Source organism: Lolium rigidum, chromosome 1 (assembly GCF_022539505.1).
Source record: "Lolium rigidum isolate FL_2022 chromosome 1, APGP_CSIRO_Lrig_0.1, whole genome shotgun sequence".
Taxonomy (NCBI): Eukaryota; Viridiplantae; Streptophyta; class Magnoliopsida; order Poales; family Poaceae; genus Lolium; species Lolium rigidum.
The window spans coordinates 76,175,655-76,194,711 of NC_061508.1; the positions used below are offsets into that span (position 1 = coordinate 76,175,655).

Consider the following 19,057-nt stretch of genomic DNA (forward strand, 5'->3'; position numbering starts at 1 on the left):
GTCTCTGACTATCACAGTCACCCTGACTACCAGTGTCAGGACAAAGTAGGTTTATGAGCTAGTAACCGCAAACAAAACAATCCTACAGGAGCTTAGCTGGGGTGCTTTGTTGTGTCTGTGCGAGCATAGCAGAGTAAACAACGGCGCCAGATTCGGAGCGCCAGCGCACGCACCGACGTGCAGCGCGCGTTTCCACTCTGTCCCCGCTCCGACGCCGACACGCGGGCCCCGCACGCCGCGCGGCTCACATGGAGAAGCAAACGAACGAAAGAAAAGATCTTTTCTTTTTCTCGACTCTACGGTGGGGGGTTCTGGCTTCTCTTGGAGGTATAAATCCGTCAATCAGCTGCCGCTCCCCTTTCCACTTCCGATTCATTCGCCGTCTCCGGTCCTCCTCCCTCGCCCTTATCCCCCTCACTTTCCCCTCCTCCTCCTCCCACCCGCAGCAACCGCCGAAACTTTCCCCAACCTCCTCCTCCTCCGCCGCGGATCGGGCTCGGACGGCGGCGCTCTATCCATCCATGTCGGTAAGTCCACCTCCCTGCGCCTTCTCGCCGTGCTTTCCGGCCATGTTCCGTGCCTAGATCGACCGGCTCCAGCAAGCTGTTCTTGCAATTTCAGTACTTGTTTGCTAGCTCGGATCACAGTTTATATTCTTGATTTGTTTGGTGGGAGAAATCGTGTGAGGGGAGTTGCGGGCAGGGCAGAGGAGTACTGCCGTGCGTTTCATCAGACGACTGATCGGACCAGAGAGGAGGGAAGCTCCTTCGGGCCTCTCTATCCAGTCCAATCAACCCAGCAACCTCTCTTTTGTTTCCGCCCAATACGCATATGCATGTTGTAGCATCCACGACTCGGTGAAATCTTTCGTGCCTTTATTACATAATAGTATATACTACTATGTAATCCGTCGTTTCTGCTCGGCACCTGTTTGATTGGATCAAACGCGAGGAGGAGGAGGAGGAGCTTCAGGATCCACCGGGTTTTGCTGGCCATAGTTCCGTTATCGCTCCTTGACAGCTTAGCTTGGTCATTCTCTAGGCTGCCACATAGGGTCTTGCTGATCAAACATTCAAGGCCACAAAAAGTTCTCTTTTTTTTTTCTTGCAGCAAAACCAGTTCCCCAGATGATAATTCATGGTTTGGTGCATCGGTTGATCCGAGGGTTCGTGCTACACAATGTAACTTAGGAATGTTGGCACCGTTTAAACCGAATTGAAATTAAGTTCCGCTGGCTGCATGATTACGGTTTTAGGATGGTAATACTGTATATTGACCTTATCAATCAGCGGTGCGTCATGGAGTAGTACATGATACGGGTTTTATAGCAGTGTTTATAGATTGCTTGTTCCCTTAGGATGCCAATTGCAACCGGTTGTGTTCTCGACTTACCTGTCGTGTCTAGGCTGTGAGGCATATTGCTGTTCTGTATTTATTAAATCAAATGCACCAACTGCTTTCAGCAACGCAACTGATACATGTTTGTTGAAACTAGAATGTCTCCCTCTCCTCCAAGTGGTCCATGACTTAATCAAGTTCTAGCTGTATTTTTGGACTGGGTTAAACATACCTTGCATTTCCTAGTTCCTGTTGCTAGCTGTGTGTACAGGAGTCGGCCTTCAATAATAAGGTTGGTAATGCCGCTGTGTAGCTCATCCTCATTTGAGGGGAAAATAGCCTGTACTCATTCCTAAGTTCATGGTTTCACGGGCGGAAACCATTAGTTATCATCTGTTTCTACATTATTTTCTGGGTGCTTTACGAAGTATATGCATCCTTGCTCACCAACGGATGCCAAGGGTTTCCACCATCAGAAATAAACAGTTTTATATTTCCCAAGTTTTCGCCTGGGCAACATTTGACATCATCATTCACCAATGCTTCTAGTGCACTTCATTTCGGGGGATAAGAAGTTTTAGTCATGCTAATTTCATGTTTTTTTGTACTGAATTCATGAGTTGTCATTTGTTTCTACTTTGTTTTCTGGGTACTTCACTAAGTTTATGCATCATTGCTCATAAAAGGGCGATCAAAGGGTTCCACCAACAGAAATAAGCTAATCTACCAGTTTTATGTTTGCTGTTAACTGTCATGTCTAGCTTCTTTTATTTATTTACTACTTCCAGCAATTGCATTTCATGGCTGTTTCACAAAACCTCTCTTTCCTCCTTGATTTGGTAAGGGGGTCAGCACAATCACTAGATATCTTCTTTTTATATACCATGAACATACTTCATGGTTTAATTGGTATTTGAGAACAATTGCTTGTGAACTACTTAACGGTAGGATTTCATCTAAGTTACTCTTTCTGGTTACTTCCTTTGACATTGATAATGATCTTTTTTTCTAGGAGGAATCTGGTCGCCCTCTACCCAAGTTTGGCGAATGGGACGTCAACGACCCAGCATCTGCTGATGGATTCACAGTCATCTTCAACAAAGCCAGAGATGAGAAAAAGGCTGGGAATGGACAAGATACCGAATCCCCTTGCAAAGACGCTAGGACTGAGAGGGTGGAGTCCTATGCCACCAAGGCGAATTCAGTATGTGTCTTCATGACTCCATCTCTTATTGCGTAATGGGAATACATCGCATAGTCTTATCTCTTATGACCGTGTCATTAATCTCATTGTTACATGCGCAGAAGAAATGGTTTTGCTGCGTGACGCCCAGTCCTACACAATCTTGAAGTGTCACCGAAGAAATGGTTGCGAAAAGTATGGTCCTTTGATTTTGCTATATACATACTATCCATAAGATCCTTGTAAGAGGTACCTTGGCCGTCACGATGGGTATCTCGTAAAACTCTGAAGTGTGTATGTATGGTTTGAGGGTTGTCAGACACAGATTTGGTTGGATAAGTGAACTTCTGATTGTAATTCTGGTCTTCGTTGTCGGTTTCATTTTGTGCAGTAGTGGTCGTAGTTCTGTGTCAGCGCAAAAATATATACCTGTTCCTTTTCTGTTTTTCCCTTGCCAGTTCTCTACCTAGATCTCCTATTGTCCTATTGGACCTATGTTTCCGTAAGCCGATATTTGGCAGTTTCAGAAGGGAACTTCGGCTAGCAGCTGGCTGACAGCCAGTTGTCCTTCCAACATTTGGCTAACAACCGGCTGGCTTTCTATTACCATGTGCAAGCCTTTAGCAAAGTAACTCTGGCTACCAATATTCTGTTGTCAAACAGCCATCTGGTCCATCTTTAGAAAAAACCAAAGCAAAGTAACCCTGCTTTAATTGATTTGATTGAAAATGAGAAGGTACAACCAGCTTCACAGCGGGGTTTAGAATGACCAAGATCATGTTGACCCTGGAGCTCGGTCCAAAACACGCCTGGCTTTATGACAAGCATACCTGCTTCAACAATTCAACTTTTAACGAAAATGAACTTTCAATTCAGAGATATGCACTAAATCATTTAATCTTCAAGATCCCTCTGGCTTCGGTTCTTCATTGGTTTTACAAAGTAGCATCTTGCCGTTGGACTCTACCTGTGGCGAACATTAAAACACTTCAGTTTCTGCGAGCCCGTTTGCACTCATCCTCCACGAATCCATCGGTGACAAAGAGAAAATATAAACACCAGTAGGATCTTTTAATTGCGCCTTCTGAAAGTAGGTTATATGGACTATTTTCTAGCTCCCCCAACACGGAGCAGCAATTCCAAATGAAAAGATTCGCTGATCGATCCTTCTTCAGATATCCGGTGTGGGCGTTTCTCTCTCGTCTTTTTTATTCGAATCTCAAAGCACAATAAACGAAAGATCCACATGGGCACACCCATGCGTGGGTGTACAAAATCTACTAAATACCTTATACTTTTGGCTAAAAAATGACAATTTCTAACAAATTTTGAAAGTTCAAAATAACGTACTGTTCACTATAATAAGATCCACACTTTTATCATTTTCTTGTATCCCAAAATGGTTAGATATTTGGTATTGAGATTTTGCTAGCCTTTATCTGCATCCAGATTTTTTTCTTTTCAGATAATTTTAGAACTTCAAAATATGGTTTTCAATTTTTATAAAAAAACTAGCTTTTTTTTTTTTTTTTGACAATGGATAATATATTAGGCAAGCAAGCCGCCTCATTAAAAACCTTCCAGTCCCCTTCGGTACCCTGGAAGGAAAAGAGTGCGTATGGAACTTGCTGCCGAGACCACAATTACAGTTACAAGCTTGTGAACAGGGTCACATCTCTAAGGACAAAAGGTAAAATAAAATCCGGGGATTCATCCACCCAACTAAGAATTTCCTTAGAACTAAACGCAAACCTAGCCAACTCATGAGCCACTTGATTAGCCTCTCTGTTGCAATGCATAAACTGGATATTCATAACTTCACTTGCCTTCTGGAAACAGTCCGCTAAGATAGCCGTGTAAGGACCATTAATATCCATCTCTCCCGTGCAAGCCTGGATCAATTCAAGAGAATCCGATTCAATAATACATGAAGAACACCCAAATCTGTCCAAAAATTCCAAACCTTTCAGCATAGCATATGCTTCCGCAGTCGTTGCACATAAGAGATTTTCCAGGGGGCACGCCATGCCCCCCAAAACCTCACCCTTATCATTTCTAAGCACTGCTCCCGCCGAACCCGAACCATTCACCATGTAAGATGCATCAATATTCAATTTTAGCATTCCTTTTGGAGGTTTCTTCCAGATTACTTCTTTAACAATCCGTGCACTCGTCGCCCCTTCATAATTTGCCGTTATTGCACTTATTGCAAAGGCAGTATTTTTCGGCGGACTAACAGTCTCACCCTTTACAAATTCCCTCCTTTGCCACCAAATGTACCAACTTGCAACAGCTATTATTTCATGAGAGTGCACATTACCGATATCTACTATCTCTTTTTTCGGCGAACGTAAAATATGTTCCAAAATAACAGAACCAGACCGGTCAACCTTCATAGCTTGCTCAATTTCCTCCATTAGCCCCAATTCTGACCAAACTTCCTTTGCTCTCTTACAGCTGAACATAATATGGTTAATATTCTCAGGCCCCAGCTTACATACTGGGCATTGTGGTGCAACCTTGATGTGACGATCTGCAAGAATAGCCATTCCAGGAAGAACACCATGTAGCGCTTTCCAGAGAAAATTTTTCACCTTGCTTGGGATATTCAGCTTCCACATAATCTCCCAGACAGGGTTAATTTGAGCCGCACCTTGACCATCTCTCCTCCGTATAGTATGCCCGAACTGATGATCCCACTCTATGTGATATGCCGATCTAACAGAAAAAGCATAATTCTTTGTTTTGTTCCAGGCAACAAAGTCACCTTGTAGATTCGGACTTATAGGAATACGTAAAATTCTCTCGGCATCAATCTGCAAGAAAAGTGAGCGGACAAGCTCCTCATCCCAAGTATTTGACACTGGATCAATTAGTTCATTCACTTTCCTGAGCAAAGTATTTCCCCTCCTTGAACACACCCTTCTGGTAGGACTAGAAGGAATCCAATGGTCCTCCCATATATCAACATTCTCCCCCGTACCAATTCTCCAGATGTGGCCTCTTTTAAAAGTCCGCAGCCCCGCCAATATGCTCTGCCAAGTATATGAGGATCCTTGTTTCGGTCCTGCATTTAACAAATTTGAATGCGGATAATATTTAGCCTTTAGCACCCTAGCACAAAGGGACTCCGGATTAGAGAGTAAACGCCAACTCTGTTTTGCTAACATCGCCATATTAAAAGTATGAAGATCACGGAATCCCATTCCTCCCAAGTTTTTCGGGATACACATCTTCCACCATGCAAACCAATGCATCCTGTTCCTCTCTTCTGTATCTCCCCACCAAAATCTGGCCATTGCATCATTGATCATTTTGCATAATTGCTTTGGTATCTTAAATACTCCCATTGCAAAGACAGGAATAGCCTGAATGATAGCCTTCAACAAAATTTCCTTGCCTCCCATAGATAAGAATCTTTCCTTCCATCCTTCAAGCCTCTCTATAATTCTTTCCAGTAAGTATATAAAACTATCAGTGCGATCAAGGCCCACCATGGATGGCAAGCCTAGATATCTATCAGATATGGCCTCGGTCATAATATTTAGCTCTTCACAAATTTGCCCCTTCACCTCCACTTGAACATTTGGGCTGAAGAAAATACTACATTTCGCCTCACTCACCATTTGTCCCGAACTTGCACAATATTGATCCAACACCTGTCTCAATGAGGTTGCATTAGTTAAATTCGCCTTCATAAGTATTAGGGAATCATCAGCAAAGAGTAAATGAGAGACTGATGGTGCATTCCTGCACACCCGAACACCTTCAATACCAAGAACCTCCTCTCTATGAGCCAGAGCAGTAGATAAACCCTCTGCACAAATAAGAAATAAATATGGTGATAAGGGATCCCCTTGACGGAGCCCCCTAGTAGGAATAATTTCCCCCGTTTCCTGATCATTATATCTGACTTTGTATCTTACCGAGCAAATACAAGCCATCAGCAACTCCACAAAATCGTTCTGGAAACCCAGTCTTAACATCATTTGTTTCAAGAAATTCCACTCCACTCGGTCATACGTCTTATGCATATCTAGCTTTACCGCACAGAGCCCCTCCTTCCCAATCTTCTTGTTCTTTATTTTATGTAAGCACTCATATGCTATTAAGATGTTATCCGAGATCAGCCGACCCGGTACAAAGGCACTTTGGACTTGTGAGATAATGTCATCCAGAATCAGCTTCAGCCTTCCCGCAATCATCTTGGATATAACTTTATAAAGAACATTACAGAGGCTAATTGGCCTAAATTGAGTGATACTGTCTGGCGCTTCAACCTTCGGTATCAACACAATAATTGTGTCATTCCATCCCGCCGGTATGCACTTCTTATTGATCGCTTCCAAAACCTCTTCAGTAAGTTTAGCACCCAATGTATTCCAGCATTTTTTGAAGAAAAGGGCGTGTAGCCCATCCGAACCAGGAGCTTTCATATCTCCAATTGAAAACAAAGCCTTCTTTACTTCTTCCGATGTATAGGGTTTAAGGAGAGCAGTGTTCATTTCTTCTGTCACCCTCAGCGTTACCATTTGGATCAAATTCGGATCAGGTTCCGCCACCTCCGTGGCAAACAAACCCGCAAAGTAACCTGAAATATGAGGATTCAACTGTTCTTTTCCCTCAAGAATATCACCACTAGCTAGGCGGAGCTCGAGCTTCAAAAGTCCACACTCCAGTTTTTTTCGAAATCAAATACGTGTGTACTAACCAGGCTCAGAAAATTGGTACCCTGTTCAAGCCTACGGAGCTTGTCAAAGCGAACCTGTCAGGCTTCAGCCCAGTGGCCTACCATAGATCAGCCCCATTCCTCTGCGCTCCCGGACGATGCCCTAGTGAGCGAGCCCAACACCAACACTACACCGGCGGAGCAGCCGGACGAGTCGACGACGCGGCGGGCGGCGATCCTCCACCCGCAGCTACCGCGCGCTGTATGGACCACCTCGTCCGCCGGCCGTCAATCCTCTGTCCACTGGAAGCGTCATCTTCGTTCGCAGGTCAGCTTTTGCCGGCCTGCACGGAAGGTGCTTGTGGTTATTACTGTACGTCTTAGCGCGTCCTAAGCTGAAGTAGCTAGCTAGATATTCAGCAGAAGTCATCGACTGAGCACAGTAGCCTCCTCACGCTCCCTCTGGCTCCGCCGTGTCTAGTGCCATGGCGGTGCCCCGGCAGGCTCCCTGTCCTTAGCGTGTTCGTCTACGATTGAGGAAATGTCCAGAAAAATAATATACACCAAAATCTTAATAAGCTATTGCATAAAAACTAGGAAATGTCTTGCTGTCAACCGGCTTTAGCTATAGCTGGTTGCAACTGTCGCATGCGTCGCCTGATTAGTGTCTCATCGTTTTGTTGTCCTTGCGCCATGTCACCCCCTAAAACTGAGCAGAGAAAAAAATGTTACATGCGGTTCCTTTTGACACCCATGCCACTGCACATGCGTAGAAGGCGGCGCGGGGAGCGGCGGCGGAGGAGGGGGAGGTTTTGGGCATGCAGAGGAAGGAAGGGGTTGCTATGACCTACTGCTCCATGCGAGGCCACCGCCGAATCCGGGAAATCCCTGCATGGGAACGACTAGACGGGGATGCGAGGGGGCAGCCGCTCCAAGCAACGACGGGTCAGGATCTGGGACTCCTCTAGGGCGACGATGACAACGACGCCCTGGCCCTGCTGGCTCACATAGAAGGCCCGGACCCAGCCTCCCCTCCTTGTTTTTTTTTTGGTTTATTTCTTTGGATTTCCGGATACAGTTTTTGTTCATTGTTTTCCTCTTATGAAACTACTCTATACATGAATCTGAGGTCTTGTTTTGTGAGTCTCTACCATCAAACATATTATTTATTCTATATTTCCTTTTTTCGGATCAGAAAGTGTAAAAAACATGTATGAAAATTTGGATGAAATAGTTACCAGATGGCCAACCCTACACCAAACAAAAAGTAGTGGCGAGAGAAACAGATGGAGCAGTGCAGATTCCTTTTTTTCCCGCCCCAAAGTTTTTTCGTGGCAAACATACCTGCCGAAAGTAATACCCGCCACCGATCATGCACCAGAACGATAACCTCACACATCAAATATTGGGGGAAGCCGGACCCACACACGTAGCCAGACCATGGGTTAAATAGCCTTTTTTTTCGAGAGCACGCGGAAAGCATACCTTATCTTTATAGAAGGAGAAGCCAAATGCAATTTACAAGAAACAGCCAGACTGTTGCATACAACAGGCTGCAACACACTCACACCAGAACCCTCCTCTCCCCCTAAAGTCTACTCTCGCGTTATCCTATCCCTCCCTCCCCTCCTCGCCCTCTCCCAAAGCTGGAACTCCTCCCTTATCTCCTCTAGCGTTTGGGCGAAGGTCTTCTGCTCACGTTCATTGCCAAAAGCCCTGGCGTTCCTTTGCTTCCAAAGCGACCAAGACGTGCTGATGACCAAAGAGTCAAATCTCTTCCTGTCGAGCTTCCTGGTTCTCTTTCGGGCTTCCGTCCACCACCTCTCCAACTCTCCCCCCCTCCTGGGTCGGGGAAGGTAAGTCCGACACTCCTTAGCACCTCACACCACACTTGTCTCGCATATGGACATTGTGCCGGAATGTGATCCACTTTGTCCTCCGCCTACAAACAAGTAAAGCAGGTATCCGAATGCTCTTGCAGCCCATGTCGTGCTCTCCTATCTGAGGTCCAAAGTCTGTATTTTAACGCCAGCCAAATGAAGATCTTACACTTCATCGGTGCAAACGATTTCTATACCGGCTTGCACATGCTCCATCTCACGCTGCCTTGGCAAAGCAGCTGATAAGTGCTCTTCGCCGAGTACTCACCCAAAGTCGACCCTTTCCGCAAGATCTGGTCCGGCCTCGACCCATCCCTCTCCACCGTCTCAACCTCCTCCCAAAGTCTCAAACAGATCTCCCATAGCTCCCCGGTCATATCGCCCTGCAGGTCATCTATCCAGTCATTCTCTGTCAAGGCCTCAGCTACCGTACGACGATTTTTACATATGGTCGGCACCCTCGCAAACACTTCCGGTGCAATCTCCTCAGCTGTATATCCACTTATTCATCTGTCACTCCAGAAGAGAGTCTTATGAGTTATGACCATCCCCCAGTACAAACCTGGCTAGACTCTGGAACACTTCTGCTGCCTCTTTGTCATGTAGATCTGACAGGCCATGCCACGGCCTATCCGGATCCGTACGCCGTAACCACTGCCAGCGGACTCTCAACGCTAGACCTTGCAGCCTGAGGTTTTTAATCCCCAAGCCTCCAAATTCTCTCGGTTTGCATATGCTTCTCCAGGCTACTAAACATTGCCCACCATGCACCTCCTCTTTTCCTGCCCGTAGGAAAGCCCGCATCCATTTGTTGACCTCCTCGAGTAACCATGCCGGCGCTTCTGCTACTATCAATTGGTGGATCGCCCTTGCCGCCACCACTGAATTAATGAGAACCAGCCGTCCCTCTCTGCCACGCTGGCACACTCTTAACCACTTGGTCCAGGAGAGGTTGCCATTCTGCCTTGGTGAGGGGCCTCAACGCGAGCTGGAGTCCCAAATATTTGATAGGAAACTTCGCCAACTCACATCCTAAGATCCTTGTTGTTATCTCCTCCGAGCCTCTGATGATTGTGGCTGTGGTTTTCCTGAGATTCACTTGTGGTTTTCCTGAGATTCACTTGTAGCCCCGAGGCTTCTCCAAACGTGTTGAGAATATGTCTCACCACCCACAGCTCCTGGAACTCCGGCTTAACAAAGAGCACCACATCGTCCACATAGATTGAGATCCTTTGTAATGGCGCGATGGCTGCAAGGTTGCCAAAAAGGTTTGCCTGCACCGCCCTCTTCATAATTGCCGTTAGGGTCTCCATCGCTGCCACAAAAAGCATGGGAGATGTGGGATCTCCTTGTCTCAGCCCACGCCCATGGTATATCGGCACTCCATTTACCAGAACTTCGGTATTTGCGGTGTGTAACAGAAGTGCAATCCATTTGAGGAATCTCTCTCCAAACCCCATTCTCCTCAGCACCACAAAAAGGAAACTCCATGAGATCGAATCAAAGGCCCTTGCCAAATCTAGCTTTATAAGCACTCCCGTGTTTTGCCTCATGTTGATCTTCCTTGCAACTTGTCTCACCAGGACAAAGTTGTCATGTAGGCTCCTCTTTTTGATGAACGCCGATTGGTTCATACTCACTAACTCCCCCAATCTTGGTCTTAATCGATTGGCCACCATCTTGGAGAACAGCTTGGCGAAGCTGTGCACCAGGCTAATGGGTCTGAAATCTTTTGTCTCCTCAGCCTCTGGCCTCTTCGGGATTAGTGTAATATATGCACGGTTTAGCCTTGCGAAACCTTTTCCATCTCCAACTCCCAGTTTCATCAGGCCCGCCAGGATATCCGGCTTAATGACCGGCCAGGCTCTCTGGTAGAAGGCTCCCGTAAACCCATCCGGGCCCGGCGCCTTATCTAGGGGCAACTCCCGGATTGTGTTCCAAACTTCCTCCTCGGAGAACATCACCTCTACCTCCTGAAGATCCACTGCCGGGATATCCAAAGTCTCAAGGTTCAAACTGTGTGCCCTATTTTGGATTCTCCCAATCAGATTCATGTAAGCCTCCGTGAACACCTCGTTCTTCCTCTCCTGGTTTGTTACCAACTCCCCCTCAACTCGAACCGCTGATATGAAATTTTTGGTTCTTCTTCCGTTCGCCACTGCGTGAAAAAGTTTCGTGTTTGCATCTCCCTCCTGCAGCCACCTCACTCTCGACCTTTGCCTTGCTATAGTGCGCTCAATGGGTTAATAGCCAGGACAAGACAACCTGGTCAACATCTGGACTCGCGGCCGGAGAATCTCAAAGCGAGTGCGAGTCCAATTATGGAGAGACCATGCACGGTTATCCATCTAATCGGCAATTGACTTTACTAGTAGCTTATTGATATAGTAAATCATCATAACTTGTGAACATGAACAGATCCTATGCCAAGTATGACGACCATATGTTAGGTGTGCAATACACTTACTTTTAATACGTGCTGACTAGGCCCATGGTTTCGTAGCCCTGTTTGATTATGTTTGTGTATCCTATCTATTTAGTATACATCTCACCCCGATCCCAGGTACTCTGTTTTCAGCACAGGCTCTGCATGCTTCCTGGGTAGTCGTATGGTCTATAAGAAGTGATCTTACCAGCCTATCCTAAATTGTACATTAAAGCATCATACTCATGTTTATGACCTGACACCTGCCTACCGTTTATACCATTTGATAATCCTTTGAATCACACTCTACAAATGATGTAATTTTGTAATCATGTCTCTTGAGTTGAGCTCATTTGCAACGGTCATACTTTCAGCCACCTTGTACTTTCATAGTTCCTGCTAATGACTATTCTTGTTATCAATTTCAAACCAAACTCATCAACAAGATGAAACCTCTCTAAGTGATTTTCTATTAAAAAACAAGTTGGCACACGGCAAGCTGAATCTAGTTGGATAGAAAAGCACACCATGGGCATGATCATTTTCATGACTTGCAGTTTATGCTTCAAAGCTGCACTTTTTTAGACTTCAAAGCTGCATATGAACACGCGTGCTTCTCCCAGAAGTCAAAGTATGATTTGTCTTATGTGCACAGCATGCCACGCCTTAATCTTGTCTGACTTGTGCTATTTATTTAGGTCATAAACATGAACTCCCACAGCAAGAACGGAAAAAAGTATAATACCACCACCTAATCATTTGTATCTAACCTAAAATCGCCAGCATCAAGTTGTTCTTTTCTTTGGGTCCTAGAATTTTTGTAAGTGTCTCAACATCTTGTTCTATTCAGTTTCAACTGGTAGCAATGACATTCAAATATAATCTGAACAACTGACATATCACTATTTTGTTTGGCTAGACACTGTTTGGACATTCTTTTGATGCATTTAGGACTTATTTCAAGATATTCAATATATCCAAATCTAAAGAATCATTACATCATCGCCCCTCTATCTCGGAATGTGTATAGTTGTTGCCGGAATTTTCAATATCATTTAGGATTTGCTCCATGTCAACGTCTCGTCGCACAAAATATGCGGGGCAGTCTGGAGCGGGAAGCGTGGTACTTCCATTCTCTAGGAAAAACACAACAGATGACATGAGTGGCCTGTCATCCGGGTTTTCCTGGACACACAAGAGTGCTACATGGACACAGAGAAGAACTTCATCAGGTGGACAAGCATCTCGGATAGATGAGTCTGGTAACTCTCTAGTCTTCCCTTCCATCCACATACTCCATGACTGAAAAAAACAAGAACATATTGATTTTTATTTTGTTTGTCATACAAAAAATATATTTATAATTTTTGTCCATTTCTAGAAATGAACGTTGAGAGAAGTCTTGTTGTACTTACATAGACTATGAGGCTAGAGAGGCTCATGGTGTGAGCGCGGGAGTATCTTCTTAAACCAGTTACAACCTCGAGTAATAACACGCCAAAGCTATAGACATCGGACTTGGTAGAGAAGACACCTTCCATTGCATACTCAGGAGCCATGTAGCCACTAGTTGATCATTTCAATCATATAGTTAGGGAATATAAGTTGAATATATTCAAATGTTAATATGAACTTTCATTCTATGGATACTCACTATGTTCCAACAACACGCTGGGTATTTGCATTTTCCTGGTTATCAACAAAGGTCCTCGCCATACCAAAATCTGCAATCTTGGGTTTCATCTCTTCATCTAGCAAAATATTTCCAGATTTGAGATCTCTATGAATTATGGTCAGTCTTGAGTCTTGGTGGAGGTAAAGAAGTCCCTTAGCGACCCCCTTGATTATGTTAAACCGTTTTTCCCAATCTAGCAAAAACTTTCGTGAATCATCTGCAAAGTAGAAGGACTTCTAAGAAAAAGTAAAAGCTTTAGTTGGAAGAGAACTGTATTGTGTTGCTGCAATATGTACCAAAAAGGATAGCATCTAAGCTCCCGTTAGGAAGATACTCATAAATTAATAGCTTTTCGTCTCCCTCTGCACAACATCCAAGAAGTCGAACCAAGTTTCTATGCTGCAATTTGGCAATTAGAATGACTTCATTCTTGAATTCACGTGTTCCTTGTTGAGAATCCTTGCTTAACCTCTTTACGGCAACTTCTTGCCCCCCTAGCATTCCCTAGAGAATTGCGAGGCTGTAAGTTTTTGACAAAATCCATTTCATTGTATAGATTTTTTTTGAAAAAATAGAAAATTATCAAATGAGCTACATACCTTGTACACTTTTCCAAAGCCTCCTTGTCCAATCATATATGTTTCAGAGAAATCGTGTGTTGCCAGGGCAATTTCCTCAAGTCTCCTAAATGGAAATTCATGATCGTGTGAAGGGTGTCCTTCCCCAGGTTCAAAAAAGGAACTCAGACCGTCCAATGTTGTATTATTGCATTTGCTCCATCTATTGGGCTTGCCTGCTTCACAATGTTATAATTGTTTCATCTGGTAAACACATTGTATACCTAAGAAATGTTCTAATTGACTAGTAGATTTGTTTCATTTTGTTTACTTTCCTTTGTGCACTCATGAAACATACACCAAATAACTCACATGATAATTTTCATCATCCGGGGAGAAAACAAACCTAATAATATACCGATGACTTGGCATACAAGATAAAAAATTTGTCATAGAAAAACACTTCTGCTATTTGACAACCAAATGTTTTCGAATTCATCAACACTGTCTTTTTGTCCATTGGATGCATGCTATATCAATTGAGCCACATGCTTTTTTATGTGTAAATTCTTTATGTGGCATAAATTACAACCGACTTACACTAGTATTTACATGTAAATATGTAAACTACTAGCCCACTAACAATGTAACTTATATGTATATGCATTGTTACGTACGCACACACACATATAAATTACATGTATATACATTGAAAATGACATGTAAAAATGAACTTTGAAATGGAAAAACAATCAATGTCCACTTATGATTGGAAGATCGACTTATGACCGATTAAAAACAATCAGGTGATAAATAGACATGTACCTTTGAATTTGAACCATGCCAAGGAAATGCATATGAGTAGCAGAACAGTTCCTCCTAAAGTTGGCAGCACAATCTTGGCTGCATTTCTCTTTGTTGTATTACCTGCTCAATGCATACATTGCATAGATAAGTCAAACAAGGGAAGTCTATTTGGTGCAACGGGTTAGCACATTTGTAAAGCAAATCATGGAGTAGATAGGGAGAGATTTGGTACCATGTGCTCCTGCTGCATCGGAGCCATCGATGCGGATAAAGAGTGTCTCACCGCCGAGCTCTCCTACCTTTCCTGTGTCAAACAGCTCTCCTGCCCACAACAGGCACTTGGTCACATATCCTCCGGACCTGCCACTGCTCCGGTTGGCATGGGCGTAAGCTACACAGGAGCAATTGCGGCTGCATTCTGCTGCACACTCCTCGGATGTACTCTTGTCCCTGCCGACCAGCACAGACCTGTCTGGCCACTTCATTCCCGGCAAGGCTAAGAAGTTTCCACCGCACCCTCGCCGCATCTTACGCCGGCACCCTGCCGAGAACATTCTGCCGGTCCACTCCTCCTTATTGATAGGCTCGAAGCCGTCAAGGCACTTGCACATAGCCACGGGCCCTGTCGTCTCGTCGCAGTAGCCGTGCTTACCACAGTAGCCATAACGGTTGCATTCGTGGCCTGGCAACTTCTCCAGAACTTCCCACGCTAACGCTTTGCTGCTCCAACTCTGGGTTTGGAACTCGCCGGAGTAGGTCAGCACTAACATGGTGTGCGAGGCGCCATCGGAGAGGCTGTAGCTGAAGTAGATATCCTGGTCGCTCTCCTCAACGGCCATGTAGATGATGACCTCGGTGCTGCCATTCGCTTGGTGGTTCTGGCCAAGGCTATACACCAGGTTTCCAGCCCATGGGGTGCCACGGGCCACCGGTTGTGTCCCGTCCCAGAGGAATATTTGGAGGAGTGTCGCTGGGTCGATGCCGCAAGAGAAGCGCCCCGGCGAGGGGTTGTTAGGGCTCTTCCAAGATACCAGGCGCTCCTCGTCGCCGCGGCTCTTGTTGTACTTGTTGATGTGGAGCTTCATGCCGGGGAGTAACTTGTCGGTGTGGTGGTCGAAGCTCTGCCATAGCGCAGTGCCATTTGACGACCGGATAACCAGGTTACCAGTGTTCAGCAACACTGCCGTCGAGCCCGGGGCAGCAGCCACGTTGGTCGTCGTCCAAAGGACTCGGCCACCATGGTTACCGTCGGACACGACAAGATTGGAGGCATTGGTGAAGGAGAGTATCGGTGCGGTGCCGTTCGCGGCAGGGGTTTCTCTGTTGGCGACCCACACAACGGTAAGCTCGGGGATGCCATTGTACCATATGCCCAGGTAAAACCTGGCCGGTGTGGAGTTGGTGGGGCTGAAGAAACCCAAAGCAAAAGCACCACCATCGGAGACGATGGTACTGCCAGGAGAGAGTGGCTCGCCGGGGACAAGCTTGTCGTCGGATGCACACAATGGCAGCAGGATCAGAAGGCTCAGCACGGCGGTGGAGCAGGCAGGAGCCTTCCAATCCATCTATGGATCTGCCACACACTAGCTGCTAACCGGGAGTACTAGCATGCACCGAGCGCTGGTCTAGAAGTAAAATAACACGCTATTGAAGCGGTCAAAGATGATTAAATACTGTAAAGTTTTGGAACTCTCGTAGATTGTCTTCGGATTAGCTGAGAATGCGTTGGAGTTTGACATTTTAGCTGCCCACGACGGACCGGAGTTGCCGTGCTACCGTCACAGCGAGCAGGTGAGACCGTGAGAGCCGGCCAATCCTTCGATCGATCTCGCAAAACTCTCAGTAGTAAGTAGCTTGTCTATTTACTTTGCATGTGACTAAGTATGAGTTACACCGAGCCTTGGTCTACAAGGCAAAAAAAAAAAAAAATCTTTGACTGGCAGCAACCAGCCATGTTCCATTTTTTTTTCGAGAGCACACGAAACACGTGCCTTATCTTTATAAAAGAAGAAGCATAACAAAGTACAAGAAAGCACACGAGTGATGAGACACACGCACACCACCTCCCTCCGCCTAGGCCTACTCTCTCGCTATACCTAGCCTCCCTCCTCTCTTGGCCCTCTCCCAGAGGTGGAACTCCACTGATCTCCACTAACATTTGGTCTACCGTTTTCTGTTCCCTCTCATTACCAAAAGCCCTTGCATTCCTCTGCTTCCAGAGCGTCCATGCTGTACTGATGACCATGGAGTCAAAGCGCTTTCCGCACTCGCTTGCGGGCCTCCATCCACCATCTTTGTAGGTTCCCCGTGTACCCAGGATCTGCAATCCGTAGATTCACACTCCGTATGACCCTGCACCACACCTGTCTCGCATATGGGCATAGGGTTAGGATATGATCGACGTTGTCCTCCTCTTGCAGACATGTATAGCACGAATCTGGATGCTCCTGGAGCCCATGCCTCGCCCTCCTATCTGAAGTCCACAGCCGATACCTCAGGGCCAACCATGCGAACACCTTGCACTTCATGGGGGAGAAAGAACCCCACACCGGCTCACTCATGCTCCATCGGATGCTTCCCTGACAAAGCATCTTATACGTGCCCTTCGCCGTGTAGGTTCCCGATTCCACGCCTTTCCAGGCAATACGATCGGGTCTCGTGCCATCTCTCTCCACCTCTTCGACGGCCTCCCACAGGCTCAGGCATTGCGTCCAACGCTCAGCGGTCATCTCCCCTTGTATGCCATCTATCCATCCATCCTCATGCAACGCCTCCGCCACTAGACGGTTGTTCCTCCTCCTGGTGGGTACCCTGGCAAAAACCTCCGGCGCCAGCTCCTCCGCTGTGTGTCCGCTAATCCATCTGTCCCTCCAAAAATAGATCAAACGCCCATCTCCCACCGCAAACTGTGCCAGGCTCTGGAATACTCCTGCGGCTTCTGGGTCGTTTAGCCCGGGTAGGCCTTGCCATGGCCTCTCCAGATTCCGTGAGTCTAAGCCAGAGCCACGTTCCATCTCAGTAGCAAGGTTTTGGAATTATGTGGGTTGGTTTTGCATTAGCTGAGACAGTGTTGGAGTTTTTGACATTTCTTGTACTAGTTGCGTTGCGACCACCACCGCGATGTTGAAAATAAATCTCTGATAGTTGGTGAGTGGTGACGATATGTTTGGGCATGAGTTCTTGGCAAGTGTTGCCATCCAAGCTTCCAAGTTGCAATATGGTTAGGTTCTTGATGCAGGCCAATAGCAATACATTCGACTAGCCAGACTAGTGACTGAAACATTAAGCTATACGGATTAGTAAATGAAACCTTAAACTAGTCACGCCTAAAGATCGGTAACACATGTAACCAATACGCCTCCATGACGTATCCTTGAAAACATAACATATGTACTGTTCACTGCACAAAAATAGACGGTTATATAGCGACACACTGACCTTGGCATCGCGGTGCTCGTGCCCACCAGCATGACAGCATCCAACCTCTCCTCTGGTTCGCAGTTCTCCTGCCTAGCTTGCGGCTAGTGGCAAGGAGGTGCAGGCGATCTAAAAAACAGAGAATGTCCTCATCGGGTTCCCCTAGCTGTCGCTGCGCTTCGAGGGCAAAAGCTCTATGTACCAGAGAATCTCTTACCATTGACAAACGCAAAACATCCATTGGTGACGAGGAAAGCGTTCTGTCGACTCTACCCACCGCTGGTGACCTGTTGTAGTGAAGACAATTAAGAAATCAAGCTGCCAGCCATGCAGCCCTGGGAGTCACTACTGAAGTACCAGGAAACTAACAGAATGACCGTCAGCCGTCGGTCCATGAGTGACGAGCCTGGCCTATAGAGTTGCTTCATTTGTATTTAATATGTGACATAGGCAAATATGTGAAAAACAACAATGTATTCTCAATACATAATATTTAAATCTTTTATTCATACGAAAATCAATTTTCAGATTGTGATGGCGTGCTTAATTTAAAATTTAATGCATTCAAAATAGTAGCATTTCCATGTAAGAGTACAAATAACTGAATCAACAATTCTACGCAAGGCAATAGCATCCTGGAGGTGGTTTGCACAACGGTTCTCCTGATGCGCGTTGGCGGACAGGACAGCATGAGTGCCTACAACGTCAAAGACAATGAGCTGTGGAGGCAACACGTCCTCACCGGGGTGCCCTGGTTACCGTAGCCATCTATGTTTTCTGCAAATCGTGGTCAGGTGGCGACAAAAGGCTGTTGTAGGAAGCAACCTTGTTCTTCACAGCCGGGATCCTCAAATGCTTACAGAATCCATGGGCTCTCAAGAAGGCCAGCATCAATAGTTTATCCAGTTCTTCCTTTGGCCCTGCTCTGAGGATGACCAGCAAGCTAGGCCATATCCATACACTTGAAGATCATATGCAAGGAGTTAGGTTCTATCCAGGAGGCCAAATGATGCTATGCAAGCGAAAGGCAAAGGTGATGCACAGGACCTTGAGGCCAATGATCATCGTCAAGCAAAAGGGGAGGGCGATAAATTGGAGCTTGACCC

The 19,057-nt window shown here is 45.9% G+C and overlaps 2 protein-coding genes across 2 annotated transcripts; one reads left to right on the forward strand and one right to left on the reverse strand.

Annotated features, from left to right (window-relative positions):
* The first annotated feature begins 354 nt into the window (after positions 1-354).
* LOC124666300 (protein NOI4-like) lies at positions 355-2,878 on the forward strand. Its single transcript, XM_047203965.1, has 3 exons — positions 355-527; positions 2,351-2,542; positions 2,644-2,878. The coding sequence occupies exons 1-3, from the start codon at positions 522-524 to the stop codon at positions 2,686-2,688; spliced, it is 243 nt and encodes an 80-aa protein (XP_047059921.1). The 5' UTR covers positions 355-521; the 3' UTR covers positions 2,689-2,878.
* Positions 2,879-12,494: 9,616 nt separating this feature from the next.
* LOC124675970 (putative G-type lectin S-receptor-like serine/threonine-protein kinase At1g61610) lies at positions 12,495-16,099 on the reverse strand. Its single transcript, XM_047212061.1, has 7 exons — positions 14,767-16,099; positions 14,553-14,657; positions 13,770-13,963; positions 13,467-13,674; positions 13,150-13,387; positions 12,911-13,061; positions 12,495-12,797 (listed from the first exon to the last, which is right to left on the reverse strand). Exons 1-7 carry the CDS (start codon positions 16,097-16,099, stop codon positions 12,495-12,497), a joined length of 2,532 nt encoding a protein of 843 aa, XP_047068017.1.
* Between the last annotated feature and the right edge of the window lie 2,958 nt (positions 16,100-19,057).